Consider the following 27,547-nt stretch of genomic DNA (forward strand, 5'->3'; position numbering starts at 1 on the left):
ATATTACTTTCAATTAACTATTTAAATTATTATTCGCCTAATCAACCCGTAATTCAGTATATACGATGCATAAGGATTAGTTAGAGACCGTAATCAAGCTTTCTACCTCGCTAGAATCAGCGCCATTACCGCCATGCTAAATACCGAGCTTCTTTTTTCAAACGAAATGCATGCAAAGTTAAGGCCCGCATTTTCAATTAAAATTAAAACCGTAAGCCTTGGCCCATAATAAAATTTAATTTTTAGTCCTACTAATTTCATCTTTCCGACCACTTTCCGAAAACAATTTATAATTTAAACGCTAAATATTACGATAATTACATTACTTTGACAATACTAATTGATTAATTAGGTAATAAAACTAATTCTTACCCAAGTGGCGTTCCGTTAATTTCTTAATCGGCCTACCACACGTCCACACCGTGGCTTCGGCTTAAAAATGAAACAAAGGCGCTGAAGGGGGAGGCGCCTTACAGCTGCGCCGGTATCACGTGATATATTTTTGGCGCCAAGCTATTATAAAATAAAAGCGGGAAATTTCAAAATTGAATAAAAGATGTTGCTAACTCGCAATGACAAATCCCCATTATAAAACCCATTTTTGAAGACTAAAATTAAGTCTTTCTTACTTTTTACAGTGGAAGTAGAAAGATGTCATCCCACAACGCCATTTCGATGTCCTGGAGATAACACCAATTGCATTTCCATACAGTACTTATGCGATGGTAAGTAAATGAAAACGATGTCCTGGAGTTCCTCAATTATGGACTTGAAATATAAACTTTTTACACTCTCAGGTGCGGGAGACTGTAAGGATGGTTACGATGAAGATCCCAGATTATGCACAGCAGGTAATTAAAGACCTGTTGGTGTCCTAACAATGTTTAGATAGCTCCGGAACTTACTTGAGTCTTCAACCGGAAGGTTCTATGGATCAACAACTCCTTGTGCCTAATCCTGAAAACAACGAAGAGTTTGGAGTGTCTTAGACATAACCCTTGACATTTGACACACTGTCTTGTATTGTTTAATGGGTCAGGGGGTATAGTATATCATATTTTGCCCTGTCTCAGCTCTAGTCGTAGTTTCCCAGAAGCCTTTTCGAGAGAAGAATTTAAGTCTCTCCAGATACTAATCCTCTTCGGATTGTACTTGTAACAAAGGAAAGGATTTTATCAACAGTATATCAACTAGAAGTAGTAACAAGCGCGGCCCTTCTCTGATAGCGAAAGAGAACAGCGTCTTTCTTTATTTAATTTAAATGCTTTGAGTTTATCTACTTCTGAAAGAGTTCACCGAGTCTGGCCCATGCACCTTGACGCGGGTTTAAAGAACCCTAAGCCTTGGTCTAAGGAGTAAAAAGGGACAAGTAGCAGGCAGCTAAGTTTGATATACAATACGTGAACCGAGTATTTGCTGAGTACCTTCTAGAGTTGAGCTGGAACCCTTTGGAGGACGCGCTAAAGGCGATTTTCTTTCAATTTATAGGCCTGCCATGACGGTTCCCTTTAACGGAATTAACAACGAACCGTATTCGATATTTTTATTCAGACTGTGTCGCGAGTAAAACACTAAAAGGCTTAGCTCACAATCCTATTGCTCTATCAGAAGTTCATTGTTTGGAAGTATATACGCAACTCGGGTTTAGGCCAGGAAATCATACCTCATATCTCTAAGCCTATTCTCCTTCCTTAAAGATAAACTTTTATTTATACATCTCTGAAGAAAAATGGTCTAGAATCTAAATCTAATAAGTTTAACGCGGATAAACAATAAACAATATAAGAGTTCTCTCAACTCTTCCCTTAAGCCTTGGTCTATAACTTAGTTTACGACAAACAAAAGATGAGGACCAATAATAAATGCCATCGTAAAGCCCTGGACCAATTGTATTTTATCAGTCGAGTTCACGCACTAAATTTTCCTTTCGTTTCTTTGTCATCAGCTAAACGACCTCCAGTTGAAGAAACGGCCAATTTTCTCCAGACTCTTTTAAATAATCACGGTCCCAATTATTTGGAAAAACTCTTCGGAGCCAAGGCGAGAGCTGCTCTTCAACCTCTTGGTGGCGTGCAGAAGGTCGCCATTGCTTTGTCTGGTAGGTAAAACAAATCATCCTCCAAAGAAGGTCCCATTTTTATTTTTTTTTCACATGTTAGTTTCTCTTTGTAAGCTAGTTTTAACTAAATACAACAATAATCCATAGTTCAACTTTAACCTTTGCACAAATATAGTTCACAAGATGACATCGTATAATATTTTCCTGACTTGATAGGCCATCATTGAGGCATAAGGTCATAAGATATGTTCCATAAGTTTGTCATTGGTTACTACGAGCTGGTCATGAAGTGACGGGGTAAGGGGCTAACAAAGGCTTGGTACAGAGTAAATACGTAGATGGACTGCAAAACCATTAGTGTAGTCAATTCTCGCTTGTCGTTCTCGAAAAAGCTCGAGCTGTACGTTTCTAGCATTACGAAGTATATGTAGTGTCATACTTATGGAACATATCTTATAAGCCTAACGTCGTAGTCTAACAGAAAAAGATAGAAGTGACATATTGAATCCTTACCTCCACTGTGTAAGAATGAAACTTCCAAATGTGGGCGGGTAATACATACTATACTCTTGGCGCCTTTGACCATGTTGACGTTAAACTCCTCCCACATCATAGGAGTAGTCATCACCAGAACCTACAACCGTGTCTCTTATCCTTTCCTAGTTTCCTTTTTTAATACATTTTTAAAGGATTTTCATATGAAAACAATTTTTTTATACAAAACTTGCTCCATTTTCTCTTCTTAAGACTTTTAAGAATAGATTCTTTCGGACTGAGTTTTGAGGTTATAAAAAAAATATATTTTCTAGAGTTATCCTAGTAGTATAGTTATTAAAGTTGAATGAAATAGGAAAAACTCTTTCAAAGGAGTCTACAAAAAGAATTCAGAATGAAACCCTTCTCGGAAAATTTGATTTCCGAAAAGGGTTAGGGGATTTTAAAGTTGCCCCAGAGTTTGGTAGTAGGCAGTAAACAAATACAACAGCGAATATGGAATTTTGTGTAAATCCTTTAGCGACCATATTTTGAAAACAAATAAACTCTATTTTGATAAATTGTAAAGTACATTGTTGAATGATTTATATCGTGATAAGAGAACGATCGTGCCAGTGAATTTATAATCTTAGGGGTGTAAATATTTTAAACACTAACGAGAGAGGAGAGAGTTCCAGACTTAAAAGTTTTCCAATATTTCGACAATAACACAATCCCTCCAGGGGAAACAGAAAGGCTTAAAAGTTTAAAAGGGTTAATTTGAACTCCTGCGATGAGAGAGAATTAACTCGATTCCCAAAATGAAAGATTTAGGCTTGGAAATTAACTATCAACACCATCTAATTTGCAAAGCTATGGCATTACGTAACGTCAATCGATACCAAAAGAATATCTTAAAGCAGAAGGGATTATAGAAGAAGGATGACACTACTCTGTATCTTCTTAACATTTCAGTTATGTAACGTCATTCTTCCCAGGCTATCCCTTTTTGTTTGCTTTCCTGCTCATCAAACTTCAGATGAGCATCGCACCGTAAGGTGAATTCTATATCTGTTTGGTATTTACTAAATCATCAGCAATCAACCCACAAACCTTGATTGTCTTGATGTGGGACAAAAATCCACAAGCGCGTCTTGGCAAATAGTTAAGCGCTAATAGATTAATGATGAGGGAACTATTTATCGCGTATGTGATTCGGTTTAGTAGCCTTGCTCCAAATGCTCCGATGTTGGGAAGAATGACGTTACACTTACCCCGCTTTGTGGTGGGTACACTTCTCTCGAAGAGAAATATTATATACTTCTGCTTAAAGGGAATAGACTAGTTGACAACTAATCCCAAAGGTTTCTTCCCACCGTGTTTAACATATGTTGGGGATTAAAAAGTTAAACCATCTCGTGTCGGGTGTTAGCAGACGATTTAAGATATTCTTTCAACTCTCTTATAAACTTTAAATTATGGATTCACAATCAGTTCAGTTAGGTCCAGGTTTCTCTAACCCCGGAGAGATTCGTTAGCTTCTTATCTTTAGCTAATCCAAACTTTTACCATAAGTTCATTAAGATATGTTCCATAAGTTTGTCACTGGTTACTGAGAGTTTGTCATGAAGTGAATGAGGTAGGTCATAGATTCTCGTAAAGCGACGCCTGGTGAGGAGCTGTCAAAGGCTTAGTACAGACTAAATAGGATTAGATGGACTGCAAACCACCGAGTGTAGTCAATTATCGCTTGTCGTTCTTGAACTAGCTTTCAGTAAGCCTCTAACATAACGAAGTATAAGTAGTGTCATACTTATGGAACATACCTTATAAACGCACGATTTTACTTAACCTAAAATTAATTAACATGATGAAATTTACACTAATAAGTAACTAAATATCAAAGTTTACTAACCTTAAACTATTCGCAATTACAGAAAGCGAAACGTTGGAAGATTTTGGAGCTGTACTTCACTTGATGCGTTCGGATTTGGAACATCTAAGAAATATTTTGACAGCGGTCGAATCAGGAGACATTTCCATGCTGAAGGCTTTGGGCATTAGGGACTCGGAATTGGGTGACGTCAAGCTCTTCCTAGACAAGATGGTCTCCACGGGTTTCATGGACTAGTATATCTATCCTCAAAAAAGACCTTGAAGCTATATTTAAGGAACTCTCTCTGTGTCCCTTTCCCTCTCAAGTCTCTGTCCAACCCCGTAATCTAGAAGGATGAAGTAAAGAAAAAACCCATAAAAACTTACATTTCCAACCCCCAAAAAATATACCATATGAGAGTTCAGATACGGACAAGAATCGATTACCAAATAAATTACGATATAAATGATCGGATATCGGTCGGACAGAAGGGGAACTATTAAATAAATATATTAAAAAAAATAATAATTATCTAAGATTTCAAAATCAAACGTATTTCATAATGAAAATTAATTATTTCTGGATAAAGTTATAAATATATATTTAAAATTAATTAAATCAGTTCTCCCTCCCGTCTTCTATAAATAAATAAGTAAAAAAATAAATAAAATCAAAATTATCCGTCAATTATTACATAAATATCTGAAATAGAAAAACGAGAAAAAAAAAAAAGAAATTAAAATAATTAAAATTCTAAAATATTTATGTAATGAAATTAAAGCCTTATCCGAGAAAAAAAAAAGAATATTAATTAAAAATATTATTCCCAACATTGCCTAATTAACGTAAGTGATTAAGATTTTGCTCCTTGACAATCGACGCGATAAATTAATTATTTATAATTAAAGAAGTAATTAATTAACACTCGGTAGTGCACATAGTGTTCAGAAAAAAAAGTATCCCATTTTTTTCAAAAAAAAAAATTAAATTATTAGTTTAGTCACTAATTAATAAACCTCAATTTAAAGGGATGATGGAACGCAATATGAAATTATTTTCGTAATACGTATATCAGAATATTTAGGCCCGAGTCCTACCAATTCTAACCGACCAAAATGAAAAATAAAAAATACTTTAGTTTTACGTTACATTTTCCCTTTAAATTTTACCCCAAATCCCAAAGAGATATTTTTACTTATTGAAACTGAAGAGAGTTCATTCTAATTAATGTTGGAAAAAAAATTAATTAGTTTTAAGATTATAATAAACTAAGAAAAAAAATAATTAAGAAAACGAAACCGCCCTTTTTAAGATAAAAATTAAATAAATTATAAAATAATTGATTATACTATATTGGATGTTAAATGTATTTATGAAAAATTATAAATTAATAGTTGCGGATTAAAAGAATGAAGATTATTAAAGAAATTGTTAAAAAGAATGTTGGGAAAGAATAGAGAAAGAATTTATGAAAATAATTATTAAATTTAAAAGATAATTGACAAGCAAATATAGAATCTAAATGTAGATCTCAAGGTCTGATTAATTAAAATAATAGTTAGACCAGGAAGAAATAAAAACAAAATCAAAGTAACTAACCTAGAACTTGGGGATTGAAATATCCGATGATTGAAAAATAATAAAACCACGTATACATATTCTGTTTCCATGAATTCACTTTTCAAACTCATGAAAAACGTTCGTGCAACGTTATTGGTTCATAATTATAAAAGAAGACAACCATCTTAGGCTTACCTTGTCATAATTTGTCAAAATCATAATCTGAAAAAAACCAAGTTTATTTATATAACCATTTTTTTTTTCATCTTCATAGGTCATAGGGTCAAAGATTTTCAAAGGAGAATACAGTTAAATTAAATATAAGTAATTAATAATACAATAACAATGTTTTCTCTTTAGAATTAAATTTAAATTAATTAAAAGATGATTAATTTAGTTATTTTAACTTGAGCACGGCGGAGCGGGTTGTACCGCGATGAGCGTGACAAAATCATTCTTGCCATTGTCAACGTGAATGACGTGATCGTGAGTGGCGTTATTTATGGCGGGAATTACACTGTAATAGTTACTGTTAGCGTCAGTCTTGACAGACTCGTCATCAGAACCACTGTTATTACTGGGAAGTCTCTGTCTTACGCTGGAACCATTTTTGTACCGTGATAACGCGTCTGATAGTTTACCACTCTTCTTATTGCGAATAAATGGCTTCCCGCCTGAACCGTTGACGATCCAATTACCACCGTTTTCGTGGTATCCGTTGACTATATCCGTTTCGGGGTTCAAATCTTGGACGTTTAAATCGTTCTTTAGCTTCTCATCCATGTCCGGGGATGTTTGTTTCCTCCTAAGGTTACTAACTTTCAAAGCCGGAACGTTATTAACGTCACCGGGTTTCGTATCGTGGCAAATGTGTTCCCATTGGGCGGATTTGAAATGTTCGGTTATGTCCAAGCCTTTACTGGCGCGACCACCGACTACCAGTTCTAACGGGGTATTGGCTAAGAGATTGAGACACGCTTCTAACGGTTCCATGTCCGATTCGTATTCCAAAGAGAAATCATTTCCCATGGATGGTGGACCATCGCGATTGACGTTAAGGGAATCGTCTGTGAGATCAGAAGCACCTGGTGCGTAAATTGACTCCGTTTCGATGGAGTCACCTTCGTAGATACCGGCGGACGCTTCCGAAATAGACGCGTTATCACTGCGAAGCTCTAACTCCAAGTCTTTATTGGGTCGTTGAAGACTGTCAACTTCGAAGGAATAACATTTACTCGTGGCCACAGATTCGTTATCATCGCGGCTACGTTCCAAAGTTCCGTTTGTAGCGTTAGTGCTTTCGTTTTCTTCGCGTTGGACATCCGCGTTCCTGTCTATGATAGTGTCTTTGGAATCCCCGCTACTTTCGGACGCTCCTGTTGAGCCGCACGGTTCGTAAGTTGGTTCACACGTGTCTATTTCAAGAACGGTTGTTTCGGCAACGGGTTCGAACGTAGCTTCATCGCCGCAATTCTCTTTACAAGCGTCATCCACATTCTTCGGATGGTGCAAAAACTTTCGGCCAATTTTATTTGCAAGTTTCTTGTTCTTCATGCTAATTTTGCGAATGATTTTCTTACCGTGCCCCATGACGGAGGAATCTTCTTTTTTGAGCATCCAATTATTGTGTTCGACGGCAGACGTCGCCGTTTTAACTTGAACCGGACCGGACCGGCTGTATTTAGGCATATCAAAATGGCCGCCGATTTTGTTAAGAGTTACTCGAATGTCTTTGACGAATTGCCAAGACAAATTCTTCGATTTTTCTTTAGGAATTACTTCGGGCGAGGATTGATTTGACGATCCTAAGTACGGTACTGACCTTTCTGAAAGTTTCTGAGCAACGCGATCAGATAGTTGGAGATATTCCTCCAGTGATGGGTCGTCGCAAGATTCATCAATGTTTGACGCACCCATGTCCTCGGTTGACACTTGATAACACTTTTCGCAATCGCAAACCTCTTGGTTTTCAGTCCCCGTGGACAGTACACCGTCGCGAATGAGGCAAATGTTTTTGGCTCCTCTTTCTCGAAGGCACTTCCGGTCCCTAAATCTTTCGATACTATTCGCGGCGTTAGCGCGTCTGGCTGCGACTGAGTTCAAAGAGTCATAAGGGGTGGATGGAGTCGAATCCAAAATCACGACTTCTTCCGGTTGGGGGTTGGTTTGGCACCTAGAGAGGTCATTCACCTCTATCTCGTCTTTGGACACTAAAGGAGATTCTTTGACGTCACTGACGTAATCCGGGATAACTTCTACATCGACAGTGACGTACAACGTCTGCGGCGGTGGTTCATCCACAAAGATTTCCACCTCTTCCGGTTGAATTTCTTCAACTACCGCTTCTTGAACGACAGTTTCGACTCTCAAGACGCCGCTATCCTTATCTTCAATGTCTTCAGTTTTGATAACGGTTTCCGGCGTTGTGTAGATATGGGGCGGTTCCTTTGGAGCTTGGTCCTTCACGAATTTATTGGATTTGGATTTCCGTTTCACCGAGTCGAAACTGTTATTCTGAGGGTCTGTCAAACTATCCACAACACTACTGGCACGGGAACTTCTAGAATGTCTCGATTTACCGTTACGTTCTTCGCTGTACATAGTGGTTAGTTTATTGTACAGATCACGTCGAAACATATCAAACTTGTTTATATTATCTTGAGCAATTTGCGTCACCACTGGTAAAATGTCCGGTGTTGAACCGGTACTCTTAGAAGTGGAAACTTTGGGACTATCCGCTTTGACTTCGGAAGGTTCTCCAGTGTTGGTGGGCTTAGCGACCGGGGGTTGAGGAGCGCGTCTTTGCTTCATTTTGTAAGCCTTGGGTGGTGTAGGTGGCGTATCAACCCTGTACTCTACAATAACAGCACCAATACCCGAACCGTGAATGGATTCCGAAGAATATTCTTTAGTTTTTGTCGAGTATGTCGTAGCTGGGCCACCATTTTCCACAACTTCTTGCGAAGTTTCGGAACGCTTTCTCGACGATCTTGGATGATTTCCACGATTTGGGTCCCGATCTTTCGAGTCCTGGTAAAAATAATCATCCTCCGGTATGACCACGAGTGTGGGACGAAACCGGAAGTTGCGTAAACGAGCGCGCGCGTTTGTTATCATTTCTCGAATGCGTTGCAAGAATTCCAAAGCCGGAAGAGGAGGAGATACTAACATTTCCGGTTCGAAAAGTTCAGGGTGCAAGTAAAGATTTCTTCGAGACACTTTGATATCTTGACTACCGGGATACCCGCTGTTGTTAGGATCCGTGAAACGCCCGCTACTTGGGGAACTGCTGACGTTGCCATTCGAAGTAGTTTTACCGTTGGAACGATTAGTGTGGGTTTCCACGGTGGTCGTAGTTTTTGAGGATGATTTCGAGTGCAACCTCTTTGACCTTCGTTCCTCCGAGGTCGTGCTCGCTTTTAGACTCTCGCGCAGAACGGACGGAAACTGGAACAACTATATCAATTAATGTCCGTTAGAATTAATTTACACTAAAAGTGTAAGTTCAATTATGTCCTACATCATTCGTAATGGTGGTAATACACTCGTCGTTATCAGGTGGGTTTTCCGGAGTTATTGGTAAACTAGCGGCCAAGGCTTCACGTTCCAGCTTCTTGGCCTGTCTTATTTTGAGATACACCAGAAGAGCCAGGACATAAACAAGACCCAAGATTCCCAAACACAATCCGATTATCATAAAGTGATTGCTTTTAGGTTTGGGTACTGTTCCAGCCAGATCTAAGCCTACAAGAAGTTGAAATAAACATCAAGATAATATTCAAGGTCTTTTCAAACGGATATTATATTACCAGGTGACCATCCGACTCTAACAGCGACGCATAAATGTACCAATTCGTTGCCTTTTCTGTTACTGTCTTTACATTGAAAGTAAATCAAGACAAGACGATTCTGTAGCTGAGCCCGCGTATTGTCATCACCAAGCCACTGTAAAAATGACTTGTTGTCCTTTCCATCTTGATAAATGGCGAAGAGAGGGTGGCGTTTCTCCAAATGCGCCATTGATTCCCATCCATTCTCAGACATGACCTCCGTCGAATTGACCCCGCAGAGGTAATTGGATTTATTATTACCACCGGTGGCGGCTGCCGCTGCCGCTACTCGTAAAGAAACGTTACCAATCAACAAATCACCCCACACTATGACGTAATCTATATCTATTTACCTGATATGGCTAGATGAGCCCCGGAGTTCACTAATTGCCCCGTCATTGGTAAAAAGACCATCGGTATCCTTTCGGTAGTGAAGGTACGCACGAAAAATGCCAGAGGACATTCTATCAAAAAGATAAGAAAGGAATGTCAGCTCCCACGTCATCCAGTACTGTTTGTTGAACCCTTAGGCTCACCTGTTATATCTCTTACGCATTCCTCAACATCTTCTCGAAAAGTTGGGTAGCTAGGGGCGCACTGACATTCGCAACTCCTACCCGGGACTAAAGCAGATTGCCTTCCGTTTTGATCGCACATTGTTTCGTTACAATCCATCTTGATTAGTTTTAAAAACATTTAAGTACAAAATAATTAGTCTTAACGTCTGTATGAAATTATACCTTAGATGGTGAAAAAACATCTCCATAATGATCTCTGGTAACTTCGGCCTCTCCTCGTACCAAACTCGACCTCGAGGTCAACAAGGTCAAAGTTACCAAGACGAGGTTCTTGATCTGACACGAGTATCTCTTCATCTTTCTCTTAGCCAAGCTCCGATGGCCGAGGAAGATCAAACCACTGGCAATACGATTGCAAACGATCCACCCACATAACTCGTAGAAAATGTAGGGAACGCAATTTTTGTCTCTTCACACTCTTTCTGGGACTATCTCGATGAATTAGAGATGTATTATCTTTTACCCTCGTAACGACAAATAGTCCAGACGTATCGACCCAGTTGTTCAAGCCTGCGAAAGAGAGAAAAGAGGAAGGGGGGAGACAATAAGAATTTTTTTGTTCTCTCTTCAAACAATAGACCTACATCGTCTTCGTCTTTCTTACTCTAAGAAAATATCACTATAAGCCGCAACCACCGAAACAAGTTATTTACTTAACAACCAAAAGCGAAAAAATATCATCATCAGTTTTGGATCCATGCAAACGAAAGTGTGTTGAATTCTTTAAGGGGTGTTGTCGGGAAGGAAATTAATGAGTTGTCTGACATAGAACTTTACAACAGGGAAGAGTTCCAAGGGCATTATCGAATTTAAACATCACCTAGACGCTTTCCTTAAACAAAAACATAACGTGCTCGTGTGTTTTCCATTTCATAAAAAAGGCTTAAAATAATAGAGCAAATTCTACAACACGTATTCTAAAAAAAAACAAATACCTAATTTGCATAAAACGATAAAGATAAAATCTTAATAAACTTAAATGACAATTTCTCTAAAATATCTTTTTAAAGTACAGGAGTAAAAAAACATAACATACCACGTGACCATGAAAATATATTAGAGCGGAAACTACACTTTAAATTCAAAGCGGTATTACTATAAATTAAATTAAAAAAAAACGTTTTCCGACAGATTCACTTAAAAATCATTTTATCGTATTTTGGTTTTCAGTCCTTCCCTGTTTTTAAAAGTTTAAAGACCCCAAAAACGGACTGTGTCCTATTAGAACTTAGGTGGGTCTAAACTTAGGGGGAATATCTATCCATCCTTCACACAAATAAAATCCACTGATCGACCTTGCGTAATTTAAAAGAATCTAATTCAAGTCACGTACTATCGCATCATCCTTTCACGTATTAATATTACGTTTCAACCAACGAAACTCTATACAGTTTGACACGGGGTTAAAAACGAGGACGAAACGCCAAAATGAAACGAACATAGGGGTGCCTGCACCCATCCTGGAAATGGACAGGATGAGGATTGACACTCCTCCAACCGGAGGTGTGTCCCTGTAGTATATTAAAACCAGGTAGAAAGTATCTTCGAACGTGTTGCAAATTTGGGTTGGAGAAAATTGCCAAATTTATGATGAAATGGGGTTCTATACAAAACGGTATCAAAAGTCAGGCTCTACACTAAAATAATATGACAAACCGGCACCAGCAGCGGCGGAAAGATTCGAGTTCAACGCTCTGGTGGTGGTAGTACGAGAGTTAGGTAAAACAAGGTAAAACTACCGCCGGCTAACCCGCTTGCTATAGATGGTTTGACTTCGACCGGGGTGGGGCGAATTCCAAAGGTGTTCTTCTTTAAGACTGAAGAAGTTTGGACCCAAAAATACGCCAATGAGGAGGGTAGGAATTCATATGTAGGTATCATAAGATTATAAGATATGTTATGTATAAGTATGACACTTCCTATACTTCGAAATGTTAGAGACTTACAGCTCGAGCTAGTTCGAGAACGACATTCGACAGTTGACTACACTCTTCGGTTTTTCAGGCCATCTTCCTATTTAGTCTGTACTAAGCCTTTGACAGCGTTTCACCAGGCGTTGCTTTACGAGAATCTATGACGTTTAACTGACGTCACTTCATGACAAGCTCTCAGTTACCAGTGGTTAGAGACTTACAGCTCGAGCTAGTTCGAGAACGACGCGAGAATTGATTACAGTCGGATAATTTCATCTTCCTATTTAGTGTGTTCTAAGCCTTTGACAACGCCTTACCAGGCGTCGCTTTACCTCGAATCTATGACCTATGTCACTTCATGACAAGCTCCAGTTTGTAACCAGTGACAAACTTATGGAACATACCTTATGAGATATACAAACGTTCCTCTACGGCTTAATGAACATTGGCAAAGAGATTTTTCGGATTTTAGTATTTAGGAATAAATTTTTCCCTAAGGGTAGGTAAAAATAAAGGAAAAGAATGTTATTTGCTGGCGTCAGGGAAACTATTTTATTTTTTTATTTTACTTAACCCTCTGGATAATTCTGATAAGACTATGATTAAAATCGTGTTTTTGTGAGGGATTACTTGAAGTTGGAAATGCTTAGAATTATGGGAAACTCGAGAAATAATTAGGGAATACAGGGTCACTTTGCTATATCAGGGATAGATTTTATTTTAAAAGCAGGAATGGAGAACGGTTAGTATTTACTTCAGTCCGACTCATAGCCCAGTATAGAACACGTAACGAAAAGTTTAAATTATCTTATCGGTTCACTTAAACTACGTTTTGATGACGTTGCTGACGGAGACGGCGAAAAATACGTAATTCCTTTTTACCTCTGTCGCTATGACCCGCCTCTTCTTTCATTCCCCTCCGTCCCGTGGAAGGGGGTCCGAGACATTACTCTGTTTTCCATTCCTACTCCTAAAATTAAATCTATCCCTGGTAATACTTAAGGAAAACAGGGTCATTTCTAAATCTTTTGCCAATAGACAAATTCGGAGATTAAAAACAGAGAAACCAAAACACAGGGACGAGACCGTTATTGGGGTGTTGAGCTATCTCAATTTGTCGTCAGTGCTAAGGTAAAACGTCATGGGCTTAGCTTTGGCAGTGGGCGGCCATGTTTGGTACCTTTTTGGGTATATGGGCAAATAGCATGGCTGACGTCACACTAAGTGATAGCTTTATTTTCCCTCGCACCAAGAAGCAATTTGATTGAGTGTTTATGACCCCTTAATTAAATTAGAAATCATTGTCAAAATAAGTTTCTTTATTAAATTTAAGGGGTCATCCGTAAAATACTCCACATATAACTTGAAAACAGTGGTCCGGACGGCAAGATGTCATAAAAGTTACATTTTCGACTCAAAATCGTGAACCCAAAGAACATCCCCCTTATTTATGCCAAACTCATCAAAAACACCCTGTATTTCTCCTCAAATACCTAAGCCCTGCACCCAGACTATTGCAGAGAAAACCCCTCTAAATATTGGAGAATACTTAAAAATCAAGATCAACGGCGGAAATTCACTTAATCTATAATATCTTCTTATCCAAGCTCGATGCGTGCATGATGTCTAAGAAATAACTAAACTTCAACTCGCTCTTGAAAACTTAAGTGATAAAATATCGCTTTAAGACCAGAAATGTTTCATTTATCGCGCCCAGGTATAAGATTTATACGACTTCCTTATATTTTTATCGTAAAAATTGCGAAAACACACTCAAAACTTTCTTAGATCCAAAAATTTGTCATAAAACTTTTAACGGCCGTTCGCCGCAGTTTGAATAAACTTTTATAAAAGTATTTTTTTTATTTCTTCCCCAGGAAACTAATTAAAGAGAAAACAGTCTAACAACAGAGTCAGCTAGGTATGTAATAATATCTTTCCCAAAGTGTATAATTTACTAAGAAAAATACCTCGACATTTAAAAGGGGGAAGTTAGAAAATTGAAAATATCACGTCGCTGTAGGGTTCAACGGAACCCTATAGCTTAATATTAACGAAACGTTCCGTGAAAGGGATCCATGCTGAGGTGAAATTATCTTATGGCTTTTGATATTCAAATTTATGCCCTGATGGGAAACAAGAAAGGTGGTGGATAAATATTTGAAGAATTTTTAGCAAGCCAAGGCTTAAGAAAATTACCATACACATACACTGTGTGACTGTTCCAATATTAGGGTAACCCCTCTGAGAGTACAAGAAGTAATACGACAGACAGTTGGTGGACCTACTATACAGGGTATTCCTGATAAGTCTGCTATAAAATAAGGGGGATTTTAAGTGGAAAACGTAACATCTATGACATTTTGACAGAAGGGAAACCCTTTTCCAGTGTTTTAAGAATGACCCCTTAATTAAATTAGCATCGTCTTTCCGTTTCTTAATTACATTTAAGGGGGCATCCGTAAAATACACCAATTTTAACTCAAAAACAGTGGCCAGGACGGAAAAATGCCAATTTTCGACTCAAAATCGCCCAAAGAACATCCCCTTAAATCTATGCCAGACTTATCAGAAACACCCTGTATGTTTACGTTACTTTGGTAAATCTATATCTGATAGGAAAAAATTTCGACATCAATTTTGAAGTCTTTTGTTTTTAATTATTTGAACCTCACCATAGGTTATCCGGAGTTGACCGGACCCGAGAATAGTCAATAGTTTCCTGTCTATGTAGACACTAAACATTAAATAGTCTCCGTGTCCACCTCTATGACATATCGTTTAACGAACTAATCCTTTCTTACAACAAGGGGCTATCCGTAAAATATTCTGATCATAACATATCCCTTGGGAGAAAATGTCACAGAACAATTTCGACTCGAAATCACCCCTTAAAACACACCCCTTAATTAGCTATACCAGGGATAGATGTAACTTTAGAAGTAGGAATGGAGAACAGAGTAATGTGGGCGCGCGTGAAAGTCCCGTACCCCCTTCCACGAGACGGGGGGGGGGTTGAAAGAAGAGGCGGGTCATAGCGAAAGAGGTTAAAAGGAATAACGTATTTTTCGTCGTCCCCATCAGCAACGTCATCAAAATTAGTTTAAGTGAGCCAAAAAGATATTTTAAACTTTTCGTTACGTGTTTGGAGGGAGGGGCTCTATACTGGGCTATGAATCGGACTGAAGTAAATACTAGCCGTTCTCCATTCCGATTTTTAAAATTAAATCTATCCCTGGCTATACAGACCTTCCAGAAACACCCTGTGTAAGAAGTAAACTTCAAAGGGAATATCAATTCATTTAAGACGATAATTATATTCTCAAATCCAGAAACCAAACTCCATCTTGACTGAAGTTGCGACTAAGCCTAATTCGAACAAAAGAAAACAGGATTACTTGAAGTGCATGCACCCCTAATTGATCTTATACCTCGTCTCTTTTAAATAATCATTATAATCTACCACGTAACCCATGCAATCTTTGAATCATTGGTTGAACAATACATATCCAATAACATCATCTCGTTATAAAACAATTAGGGAACCTATTTCTATTTAAAGAAAAGAAGCGTCACCCCTTTTCGATGACCTTTAAACCCAGGGTGATTTTTAAAACCCTAAGAAACCCGTAGAGAAACGAGGTCTTCCCATGGTGACAAGACCCATATTCCCCCGTTAAGTATACAGTGGAGAAATCAGGTTAAGGGTACAGAGTCAAAGAACAGATAAAGAGGGGGGGACAGAGCGAGAGAGAGGTAGAGTGAAACAATAGAAGGTTGATGGGCAATCGAGATTGATGTACACTTCATTGAGAGAAGGACTATACAACGTGTGTAGAATCCGGAAGAAAAGTAATTAAGAATCAATAGAGGGGCTCAGTTTGGACTCGAGTGCTTGTCGAGCCAGTCAGTGTGGTGCATGTCGCTTTTGAAAAGAACTGCTGACAAACTTCTAAGTAATTGCCGAGATGGAAGGATACTAAAAATATTAGGGCCCAAACAAGTTCATAGGTTACAAGAGCGAGGTATTTATGAATCGTAGGAAAGAAAAAGAATGTCATTAATCCATTCTCCGCCAGTATCGAGAGGCCCTGCAAATTTTCTCTTAATTGCCTTAGAGCTGTTTTAACGTCGTATGTTTTAAAGTGACAATCGGACCATGAAAGAGAAGCTTGGGTCTCTTTTGAAGGTTTACGTATAGTAAATAAACTATAAGTAGATGACAGTTGGTTACCAATTGTTAAGGTGGGAAGGGACACTTTGCCGGTTTTCCCCAATCAGAAATTTAATTCATTTTTAATAACTCGCACGATCTAGGCTATAGGAACGTTCAAGCAGAACCGAAAATACCCTTTTAACAACAATACACAGCCGTTGTATTTAATGACACGTAATATCATAAGTTTATACGATACGTTCCATAAGTATAACACAACCTATACTTGGTAATGCTAGAGACTTACAGCTCGAGCTAGTTCGAGAACTACAAGCGAGAATTGACTACACTCGGTTAAATGGCAGTCCATCTCCCTATTTAGTCTGTACTAATTAGGCCTTTGACAGCGCCTCACAAGGCGTCGCTTTACGAGAATCTATGACCTACGTCACTTCATGACAACCTCTCAGTAAGTAACCAGTGTCAAACTTACGGAACATATCTTATGAACTTATGGTAATATTTAAATAACTTCCAGGTAACACCTGCACGCGACACCTGATCAAGTTTGCTCAAAATTCTTCAGAAAAAGTTAACTTTTTTTCTTTCTGGCAAATTTTCAATCAGAACTGTCAACCGCTTTAAAAAACGGGCCCTAATATTGTCAGCTAACACCTGTATGATAATACCTGGAAATTTAATTCAAATTTTTAATACTAAAAAAAAAACCCTCTTCATTTTTTATCACAAAACTATACGTGAATTTCGATCTAAGATCGTCATCAAAATTAATATCAATACCTTGAAGGTTTAAATGTTTGGAATTTTCTTCAAAACCGGTATTTAAGACTAAACACTTATCAACTATATTTTTCTTTCTGTATTTCCCGGAAAGTCTGAAGATCAATTAATAATTGTAGGACAGAATCCGCTATCCATCACTGATTATCATAAACAAATGCAATAATAGCGGGTTACGACGATATAGAAGGGCGATTCAAATCTATGACGTTACGTCTGATCACCATCGTATTACTGATCGAACGTTTGTTATATCAAGAAGCGATATCTAGTTTACTAGGGAGAAGTTATAAGATGACTAAGTATTCGCCCGCCATAGTCCCAGTCCCCCTTTCAAAATACAAGGGGGGACGTAAAAGGAGGCCGGGCTATTTCGCCTCTCCTCAGTCGGAAAATACGTAATTTTCGTCATTCGCGTCGCTCTGGTGTGAGTTTTCAAAAACCAATGAGATGCTGGTTGTAATTCAGAGGCGGGAATTAACTCCGGACCTACGTTTGGACTGGAGATAAAGCTAGAAATGTGGCGAATTTATACCTTCTCCCTAATAAACTAGATATCGCTTCTTGGTTCTATCAAGAGGAAATCCCCTACTATCTCGATAAGTTATTATAAATGGTTATTATAAATTCTTGGTACTTTGGGGGGATATATAAAAAAAAGTTCTTAATATGGAATGCCAATACAGAGAGGGGGACCTCCATTTTAACGTGACCCCTAACTTCATCACGCTCTATCGACCTTGCGTTACTTATTTATAAAACACGTCTCATCTCATCTCATTCTTAATGGAAGGCAAGTGAGAGAAAAACGGCACCGCTTATATATTTTAAGTCTTGGGCTATTTTAAATAAAAATATTTACACCAAGGTCAATAATATTGGCTGACCAGATTTCTTTACAGCGTCGATATTGTCCATCTTCCAATTCTAAAGGCTTATTCAGACGGCACAACATTTTGAGACAACTAGATCATAGATGAATCAAAAAGTTGATACAATTCATCCACCTCTTCTATCGAAAAGTGGACATACTTTCTTCTATTCACACAATTAAACTAATTTAATTCAAAATTGTAGTAGGCCAATAGATTTGGTTTAAAATAGCCTCAACAACTACGTGTCGGTTTGAATAATTAGGGCTCGGGAAAAATTGACTTCAAAGTTTCAAGAAAAGTGTAGCACCTTACTTGTTTTGTAGCTAAACATAATGTGAACAAACAAATGTAGCTTGCTTGAGGTTGGGATTAAAATATTATACAGGGTGCTCCAAAAAGATAGTAGGACCAAATTGCAGTCTGTTCTATGAGAAATTTTGAGCTGACAATGTTCTATGACATTTTGTCCTAAGTATTTTAAGGATGACCCCTTAATTAAATTAGCATTGTATTTCAGTTTTTCTAACTTAAATGTAATGGGTCATAACTTATGAACAGTGACCCTTGGAGAAATATCATAGGAATTACATTTTCGACTCAAAATTGCACTGTACTTCGGTTCGGTCCTATCACCTTTTTGAGCACCCTGTATTTTAAACTGTTGTATCTTAATATTTTGTAGCTAAGCATAACGTATTCAAATAAATAATATTGTAAATTGCAGAATCTTGTTTTGTTGCCACGTAAACAAACAAACAAATACAGTCTGGGATAAAATTGGTATATTGTAAACTGAAGTATCTAATTTTGTAGCTAAATATAATTGCTATTTTTCATCAAATAACAAATAAATATTAAGCTAATCTACCGAAGTACTAGAGCGAATCTTGTATACCATAAGCGGAATCTTCCCAAATTTTAAATTCTTTTAATACTAAATCATCCTTCTTTAAAAAAACCTATCAAAATCGCGAGCGTATTGGCAGAAATTGATCAAAACCCGAAGTTATAAAATAACATCACTTCTCTTATCGCCAAAGATGAGTTAAGAAAATTGAGAAGCCAAGACTTAATGAAGAAGAAATATTTTATCAAAATAACTTTCTAGCTAACCTGTTTCTAAGGGGAAAAATTTCTTTTCAAAGTCATACACAGCGTGTTTACAAAATAAATTTCAAATCTATTCAGGATTACAATACAATGATTTGGATGAAAGTTTCTCTATTTGGAAAAAGCCCTGGGGATTACAGACTTATTTTTAAATTTATATTGTTAAAAAAAAAGTATGGGTAATTTTCTTATAAATGGTATTGTAGCAGGTAAAAGTATTTGAACTTTCTCACGGATTAAAGAAATTAAAAGGTGCCCATTGATTTAAAGGCGCGGTTTTGTAACCCTGAGGCGCAAATAATAAAAAAAAAATCAATAAAAATTAATTAAAAAGTCACGAAAAAATTTTAAAGCAAACACTTTTGTTTCAAGATAGCGGTAGTGTTTTTTTTTTTTATGAAAAACAAATAAGGAAAAGTTCTTAAGGTTTAAAACATAGGGTAACGGGGCCATTCTGAGGTCATTTACATTAAGGGAAAGCTATCCATTGAATTAGGCTTAGCATATTATATGGTAAAGGGAAGATTTAGGCTTAGATACGACAAAGGCTTAGTAACTTCTGGGATAAAAGAAATCTTAAATTAGGTTTAGTATCTATGGGAGAATTAGGCTTAGAAATTTATGGATAAAATAACACTTGAGACAAGCGCAAGCTTAATAACTTGTTGTAAGACAGGCAAGACACAGGGACGAGTGCGGAAATACTATAAATTAGGCTTAAGACCTTATGAAAAATTAGGCTTAGTGATTTATCGATAAAAGGGTTATCAACTTATAGGAAGAGTAATATCACAAATTAGGCTTAACAAATCATGAAGAATTAGGCTTAGTAATTTATAGATAAAAGACTCATCAATGGGGACATGTATAACCTTGTCTGACCTACAGGAATTTTAAAAATTTAGGTTTAATATCTTATGGGAAGAAAAAAACGTAATTCAGGGTTAAAAATTAAATAAATTAGGCTTAACAAAACCGCGTTTCGTTTTACAATTCCTTTAAACTATTACAGTAATAAATAATATAAGAAGCAGGAAATGTAAATCTAATAATCCCCCCTTTTTAAAGAATATTAAAGAAATTTTCTCCGCTTGAAATATCATCGTATTAACCCAAACTATACGGTACAATCTTAAAGAAAAAAATTCATCCGTTCATCCCAAAGTTCAACATTTCTGTAAAGTATTTATTATCATATACTTAAACGTATTCAAGAAAGGGTATCATATTTAAACGAGAACTATGTTACCCCAAGCGAAGCCCATAACGGTAATTTCATATACTATCATATATGAAAAGATAAAAGATACAGACAGAGTCAAAAGGTTTAGTCTAATTTCTTTGACGATTTTAAAAAAGAAAAACAAAGTATAAAATAATGGCCACGGTGTAAATTACTCTTCGTTTCAACTAAGAACTATGAACAGATGATGAAGTCTTTTTTCATAATAACGTTAGATTAGCTTGGCTGAATTTTATCATTTTAAACCATAATGTGATGATGACCCCGTTCCGCGGCAAAGGTTTTAGACTATACGATTGTCGGTCAAATGTGATGAATCCATTCGTTTCTATTTTAAGATAAATACAACTCAAAGGGAATATAAAGGACAATATAGTGAAACATCTTTCGATCATAATTCTTACTAGGATTTTGAGGGGTTCAGGGTTAAAGTGTGTGATTTATCGAGAAATATTTAAAGAAGAGTTCGGTGCCACCATAAGTTCATAAGATATGTTCCATGATAAGTTTGTCACTGGTTACAAACTGGAGCTTGTCATGAAGTGACGTAGGTCATAGATTCTGGTAAAGCGACGCCTGGTGAGGCGCTGTCAAAGGCTTGGTACAGACTAAATAGGAAGATGGAGTGCAAAATGGCGTGTAGTCAATTGTGGCGTCGTTCTTGAACTAGCTCTCAGTAAGCCTCTAGCATTACGAAGTATAGGTTGTGTTATACTTATGGAACATATCTTGGTCACAATTGGTTATTTCCGAATTTGATTAACAAAACTGCATGTTTTGATAACTACAGGGGTGGTAACACCAGAAGAAGGGTCATTAGAAGTAGTTTAGTCGAGTTCATCTCAAGGTCGGAAAGGAGGCGAACCCCTGTAAAGATACGCCCTCTTACAAAACCCATAACATTTTAGCTTTATGAATAACCCCTAATTAAGCATAGTTTTATGGAATTTGTTGTAAACAAATTGTTTCTAAATGGTCTATCTAAATAGACCGGGTAGAGTCAAGTAGCTTAGCTAGTGAATAAATAATTTTACTAAATTTCGAATTGAGAGATGTTAAGCCTATTTTTCAGCTAGGGTTGCATGATAAGTGATCGGAACACACTAATTAATAGTATCACATTTCCTTTATGGGGTCATTGAAAAAAAAACCCCTGACATGGTTTTGTTTCGTTGGTCAATTGAATGTTCAAACAACATTGCCGATGGACAACAGGAATTCCAAAATTGCTAAGCCTAATTTTCGTCGGCGATACTTGTTTATATTTACCTCAAGAACACACGTGCAAATATCCGGAATCTAATAAACGCAACGCAAGACCGACTTCCAGTGACATTTGGGGTAGAACAAAAATATATCTTTTTTTCAAGAGATTGTGTTCCCATTCTGTCGCTAATGTAATTTTCATTCTAAAGTATTTGAGAAGATCATCATAAAACACATTAGGGTATACTAGGATACTCCTGTGGTATTTAAATTTTTTTTGGCCAAGTCTATTAGATGAAATGCAGGCAACCGAAACTAAAGCTCAAATTCAGCTACGAAGAAAATAGGTGAACGTAAACCCCTTTATTTTCTTGGATTTTTTTTATTCAGTTTGTTTTGTCTTTAGTGAGTTTTTATTTATTTTGCGTTAATTTTCATATTATTCTGCAAAATATTCAAAGACTGCGAACAAAACCTTAGCTATAGTTACAGGCCTACTTATATATTGGAGGTTCCATCCGGGTATGAGGTTTGGTGAATTTTATGAACCGAATAATGTTTTTCACGTATAAAAATCATAAAATTAAAGTCAATTTTAACCTCGGCACGTATTTGTGTTGTTTAAAACGTTTTCGTTTAACCATAAGTTTATAAGATATGTCCCATAAGTATGTCAATACCTATACTTCGTAATGCTAGAGACTTACAGATCGAGTTAGTTCGAGAACGACAAGCGAGAATTGACTACACTCTTCGGTTTTGCAGTCCATCTAGGTCCTATTTAGTCTGTCCTAATTAGGCCTTTGACAGAGCCTCACCAGGCGTCGCTCTACGAGAATCTATAACCTACGCCACTTCATGACAAGCACTCAGAAACCTGTGACAAACTTATCTTCACTTATCTTATGAACTTATGGTTTAACTAATGCTGGTTTCTCTTGAAGATGTCCTTAATTACGGGACACCAGAATTGACTAAACTCGCTTTTGAAGTCCACCTTCCTATTTAGTCTGTACTAATTAGGCCTTTGACAGCGCCTCAACAGTCGTCGCTTTACCTCGAATCTATGACCTACCTCCTTCACTTCATGACAAGCTCCAGTTTGTAACCAGTGACAAACTTATGAAACATATCTTATGAACTTATGGTTGAACTAATGAAGATGTCCTTAAGAGGACACCATGAGCTCAAGAGATAGGGGAATTCAAATTTGACCTGAGAGTGTTTCCTTGACGCTTATCTGTACACAAATTTAAAAGGGGTAAAAAAAAAACAACCTCCTAGCTAGGAGTAAAGTACTTGAAAAGAAATTTACAAGGATACCCTAAGGAGAAAGGGGTATCGAAATAAACATCATCGATTTGGAAGTTTCTGTTTCTCGTATTTTTCTCTTTACGGGAATATTTTTTATATATATATAAATTTTTTTAAAGTATTTTTTATTCCTCAAGACTTACGATCTCATTTCCAGTTTTCTTATCTTTATTTTAAAGTCTAGAACCTGTCGATATCGTAAAGGCTAAGGTCATCCATCTTTTATAATAGATAAAGTTCGCAAGCGACAACCTTGCCTGAAATCCTCTTCCGTAAAAAAGTCGTTATATATACCGTTGCATTCAAAAAGAAAGAAAAAAAAAGAAAAGAAAATCGTGGAGATTCCTTAACTTTGATTTATTTGGAATGTCCTATTCAAATTAAATTATTTCCGCCCAAGGTCTGTTACTACAGTGATGTATTTCTGCACAACCGCGTTTCATGAAGACTATAAGTACTGTTGAATAAATGCGTCTCATCTTGAGTATGAGCTTCTTCTAACCAAGAGCAGTTTACTAAATTAGAGAATCAATAAACTGATACACAATGATAAGGGTCCTCTGGAAGGATGCGATTAATCAGATTTCGTGACTTGATTAACTAGGGAAGTAATGAGGTTTACTTGGGAGGTGATGAAAGGGGTGGTGGGGTCAAGCAGGGTCAAGAGTTTGTGGGCCCCGGGGAAAATTGACTAAATTGCGGGCCCCCTTCAAGGCAGCCCTGCACTCGTCCCTTGGAAGCTACGGGCTCCAGGTAAACTGACCGAATTCCCTCCCCCTCTCGAAGGGCATGGGATCAAGCCACCACCTCCGACGGACAAGTGGGCAGTCAGAACCTGTAGGGTAGGATCGCCGACATGCGTATTATTTCCTCAAACTTTGTCGCCCAGAAGCTTGGCTTACAGGAGAGCGCAACATACAGGGTTGAACAGATCTAACAAACACTTATTACAAGTAAGATATCGCTGTACTGTCCGAGAAAAAATCGGTACGATAAATGTCAGCCCTATGGCACACCATATGACATTACGTTTAAAGCTACTAATAAGAAATAATACTCTGGATCTGTCACACCCTGTATAGCACATGAGAAGGTGGTAGCTAGTTAGTAATTCATTCCTAAAAAGGTTAAAATAAGGGTCTCTTTGTGCTCTCTTTAAAGGAAGCGTGAAGGGCAACTTTGAAAATAGTTTATAAAGTAACGAAAATATTTAAATGGTCAGCTTTATTTACGTGGTTGTGTCTATAAGAGAGTAAAATGCACTTGTTTGAACCCTGAAGCATTCTCTAGACTATACGGTATTGGATTACGCGGTCTTTCTTACCCCAATTTACGCTTGATTTACCCCGAAGACAATCTTTTGTTTATCTATTTACCCCAATAGGCTGCATGGTATACATGCTGCGCATCTAGATCTATTTTTGGGGTTGAGTTTTAACCTAGAACCTATAGAAAAAAGACAGTAACCAAAAAAATAGGGAAGATTCGATCCTGAATCTAGACTATTCGATGAGCCATTTTCCTTATACAGAGATGCAATCTAAGAGATACAGTTTCTGTAACTCGGGATCTGATCAGAACTAGACTGTATTGATTTGTTTGGCTAGTCCAATAGGTCAAATGTTACACCAATGGAACACGTAGTACGTACCGCAAAAACAAAGTAAAAAACAAGCCACAACTGCATGATGACCGAACGTTGTTTGACATTTCGTTCTACCGCAAAAGCAATCTCGTAATAACGAGTTAGGCATACTCCTGTTACTTACATTCGCCTAACAAGTAAACACAATCACTCGTGTTTGACAAAACCAATTACCATCCCCAGATATTGCTGGCAAAGTTCTTAACATTAGGCTTAGCAATGTGCAACATGCGTGATACAAGTCGTGCAATGCAAATTGCAAAATACAAATAAGTTTCAACTTACAGGTTACCAATGGAAGAGCATCAGTGGTGCTAAGCCTAATCTTAATTTCTTCTTTGAAACACTGTTAATCCATTTTAAGACGAAAATCACGTTTAATATTGAAACAATTTATTTTCTCGGCGTCTTTTACTTCGTTTTAACGCGATATATCGTTTTAACGCGATATAAAAAAAATTACACACACACAGTCGAGACTCCGGCCGTCACTATTCTACGAAGAAGATTTTGATGCTACTATATTTTTCAAACTACCTCCGTAACCTTCTCCTCATCTTCAATGCTTGAGAGACTGTAAGAGGAGTTTTTTGCCCCCTAAGTTCCCCAGAATACTTTTAAAACAAGTTTCCCAAAAAGATTTCTTGTCCCCCCCCCCTCCCCTTACGTAAGATTGGCCCCTCCGTAACACCCCTTGAATCAACCACAATTTGCTCTAATAATGGCTTAAAACGTCCTTAAAAGGAAACGTGAAAGCGCTACATGTAGTATTTTAGTATTGGGACATGGGAGTAATGGATAAACCCCGCCTACAAAACTTACGTCAGACCATGCTTAACCAATCATCTTTACTCCTCCACTAGCCTTCCACTTCGTAAAATCCTCCACCATGTAGATGTACATAGGAGGAACCGTCTTAAGTTCCCCCCTTTTGCCGTTTCCCTATTGTTTATATAGAGAGCTTTCAGTTGGAGGAGGAGCCGAGTCTCGTGACATAATTTATGCTGCCATATTGGTGGGTTTAAAGCAGGAATGAAGCTGAGACAACCCAATATGGCTACCAGAACAGCGTTAAGACTTGGGAGGGTGTGACCTACTACTATCCCATCTGAAAGCTCTCTATGGTCAAAATTGCTATGGGAGGTTTAATTTGAAACGGCATAACTTTAGTTTCGATAGACTGTTAGGAAAAATCCATTGAAAGCGTGACATCCCAACTCCTACTTATCTAATGATGCTAAATAATTAACACTAGCTTAGAAAAACTTCAAGGAAAATCCCCTGACTGTGTGTCAGTGATAGACAAATTTATAATCTATCCAAGGATACCAAATACTTCAATTAGATACTCCAATCAACCCAAGAAAGGTTGAGATAATAAAATAAATATTGAACAACGTCCAGAACCTCTAAACTCATGTCTTTTTAGAAGACAACAGCCAAAACTATTCTCTACCTAATGATAACAAATATTAGGGTCTAGATAAATAACTTTAAAATAATTAAAAACTAGCATTCTCTTGAATTCACCTTCCCTTTACATTATATGCTATCATGAACCTAAGTCTATCTTCTTCCTTTTTTTCTCTCATTAAAGCAAACTACGACTGGAATTTGGAATAAAATGCCGGCATGGGGGGATTTTCTTTAAGAAAACTTTTTCTTACCCTCATGCCGCCGGTCACCCATGGCTAACTTGAATCTAATACTAAAGCTATTTAAGCTAGGGTACATATTAGCGCCAAAATTTGGCGGTTAAATTGTCTTCAAATTGGGTGACTTCGTTAAGAAACCCTTAGGCCAAAGGACGAACAAACCAAAACCTATTTTACTAATAAGAAACTTATACAACGCTTGTACCAAAGTCCTTAGGTCATAATCATTTTGATTATTCCTAAGGGAAAATGAATTCCTCATATTTTTCTCGCATTTTTATAATTGAGGATTCTTGAAATACAGGGTGTTGCAAAAACAGGGTGGTGGTAGGACCGAGCAGTGGATTCTATGGGCGATTTTGAGTTGAAAATATAACTTTTATAACATTTTGCTCTAAGGGATGCCATTTGCAATCAGCGTGGGAAATAAGCACAGGGCAAATGACCAGTTTAAAAATTGCCTGGTCCAGTTTAAAATTAAATCGGAGGGGGGTCAGTGGTCCACGAGACCACTAAGAAAACTCAAGGGTAACCAGAGTCCAGGCATTAACTCAACTTCTTTAGTTTAGCAGACGACGCACTCTGGACAATTACAAAATCGCGGGCCCACATCAAGAAAGCCCTGGGGGTGGCCCGGGGCCTCTAGTAGGTAAGAACTCCACGAAAACTGACCTATTTACCCCTCCCCTCCCCCTCTCTCTCGACGGGCCTGATAATAACTCTTAAAAGTTGTCCTTACACTCAAAAACACCTACAGAACCCGCTGTACTTTGGTCATATCACCCTATATGGAACACCCTGTATATTTCCCATGAGAAGGAAGGGAAGATGGATAAAGATCTGTTGGTTGAGCTCTAAAAATAATATTTATAATGTGTGGGAAAATATTGATTTATGGGAAAGAAAAAAGGCTTAACTCTTTTATAAATCTCTCATGACACTTGAGAAAATGAAAATTGGCGCGTGAAATCGAGAGGGATGTGTGTGTGAGAGAGAGGGAGAAAAGGCGCGAAACAAGAAATGGCGGGAAGTTTAAATAAGAGAAAAAGAGGTGAATGATCGGCGTTTTCAAAGTATACTTATATACATATATTTAAGAAAGAAGTTTCGTTTGTTTGTTTGAATGTTTTACCGAATTAGACTTAACTGCTTGGTTGATATCAGAAACAATAGTTAGCGGAATGTTTTAGAAGTGGTTTGTTTAAGTCCCTCAAAGTTGGGTCCGCGAACCAGCCAGCCATTAAGCTATTCC

General features: G+C 37.5%; 3 protein-coding genes and 1 long non-coding RNA gene across 13 annotated transcripts in view; 1 reads left to right on the forward strand and 3 right to left on the reverse strand.

Moving 5' to 3' along the window:
- The window catches only part of LOC149717266 (IDLSRF-like peptide), a 221,626-nt gene extending 221,207 nt beyond the window's left edge, over positions 1–419 (reverse strand). For 5 of the 6 annotated variants that reach the window (XM_089837424.1, XM_089837420.1, XM_089837417.1 and 2 more), the window contains exon 1: positions 373–419. The gene's annotated coding sequence lies outside the window, so the exon portion shown is untranslated. The remainder of the gene's footprint in view (positions 1–372) is intronic. The other variant, XM_089837413.1, reaches the window with a different exon arrangement.
- The window catches only part of LOC149717272 (IDLSRF-like peptide), a 46,630-nt gene extending 41,542 nt beyond the window's left edge, over positions 1–5,088 (forward strand). Inside the window, exons 2-5 of the mRNA XM_089837445.1 lie at positions 639–725; positions 798–851; positions 1,946–2,098; positions 4,471–5,088. Of these exons, the coding sequence (XP_089693571.1) occupies positions 639–725; positions 798–851; positions 1,946–2,098; positions 4,471–4,664 (488 nt within the window). The 3' untranslated portion in view covers positions 4,665–5,088. The remainder of the gene's footprint in view (positions 1–638; positions 726–797; positions 852–1,945; positions 2,099–4,470) is intronic.
- LOC149717273 (uncharacterized) lies at positions 416–1,934 on the reverse strand. Its single transcript, XR_016366443.1, has 3 exons — positions 906–1,934; positions 630–807; positions 416–513 (listed from the first exon to the last, which is right to left on the reverse strand). It is a non-coding gene; the product is annotated as an uncharacterized LOC149717273 (long non-coding RNA).
- Positions 5,089–6,187: 1,099 nt separating the features above from the next.
- sha (shavenoid) lies at positions 6,188–25,192 on the reverse strand. Of its 5 annotated transcripts, XM_089837315.1 has the most exons (8): positions 24,926–25,192; positions 15,540–15,659; positions 10,540–10,887; positions 10,336–10,474; positions 10,153–10,263; positions 9,779–10,084; positions 9,490–9,713; positions 6,188–9,425 (listed from the first exon to the last, which is right to left on the reverse strand). In XM_089837315.1, exons 3-8 carry the CDS (start codon positions 10,672–10,674, stop codon positions 6,372–6,374), a joined length of 3,969 nt encoding a protein of 1,322 aa, XP_089693441.1. In that variant the 5' UTR covers positions 10,675–10,887; positions 15,540–15,659; positions 24,926–25,192; the 3' UTR covers positions 6,188–6,371. The 5 variants fall into 5 exon arrangements, with proteins under 5 accessions (XP_089693441.1, XP_089693461.1, XP_089693439.1 ...); XM_089837335.1 differs by lacking the exon at positions 15,540–15,659 and having other exon boundaries at positions 6,188–9,416; XM_089837313.1 differs by lacking the exon at positions 15,540–15,659.
- Positions 25,193–27,547: the final 2,355 nt, after the last annotated feature.

The sequence above is a fragment of the Phalangium opilio genome, unplaced genomic scaffold (assembly GCF_054372755.1).
Source record: "Phalangium opilio isolate 3A_F unplaced genomic scaffold, DU_Popi_V2 ptg000003l_1, whole genome shotgun sequence".
Classification (NCBI taxonomy): domain Eukaryota; kingdom Metazoa; phylum Arthropoda; class Arachnida; order Opiliones; family Phalangiidae; genus Phalangium; species Phalangium opilio.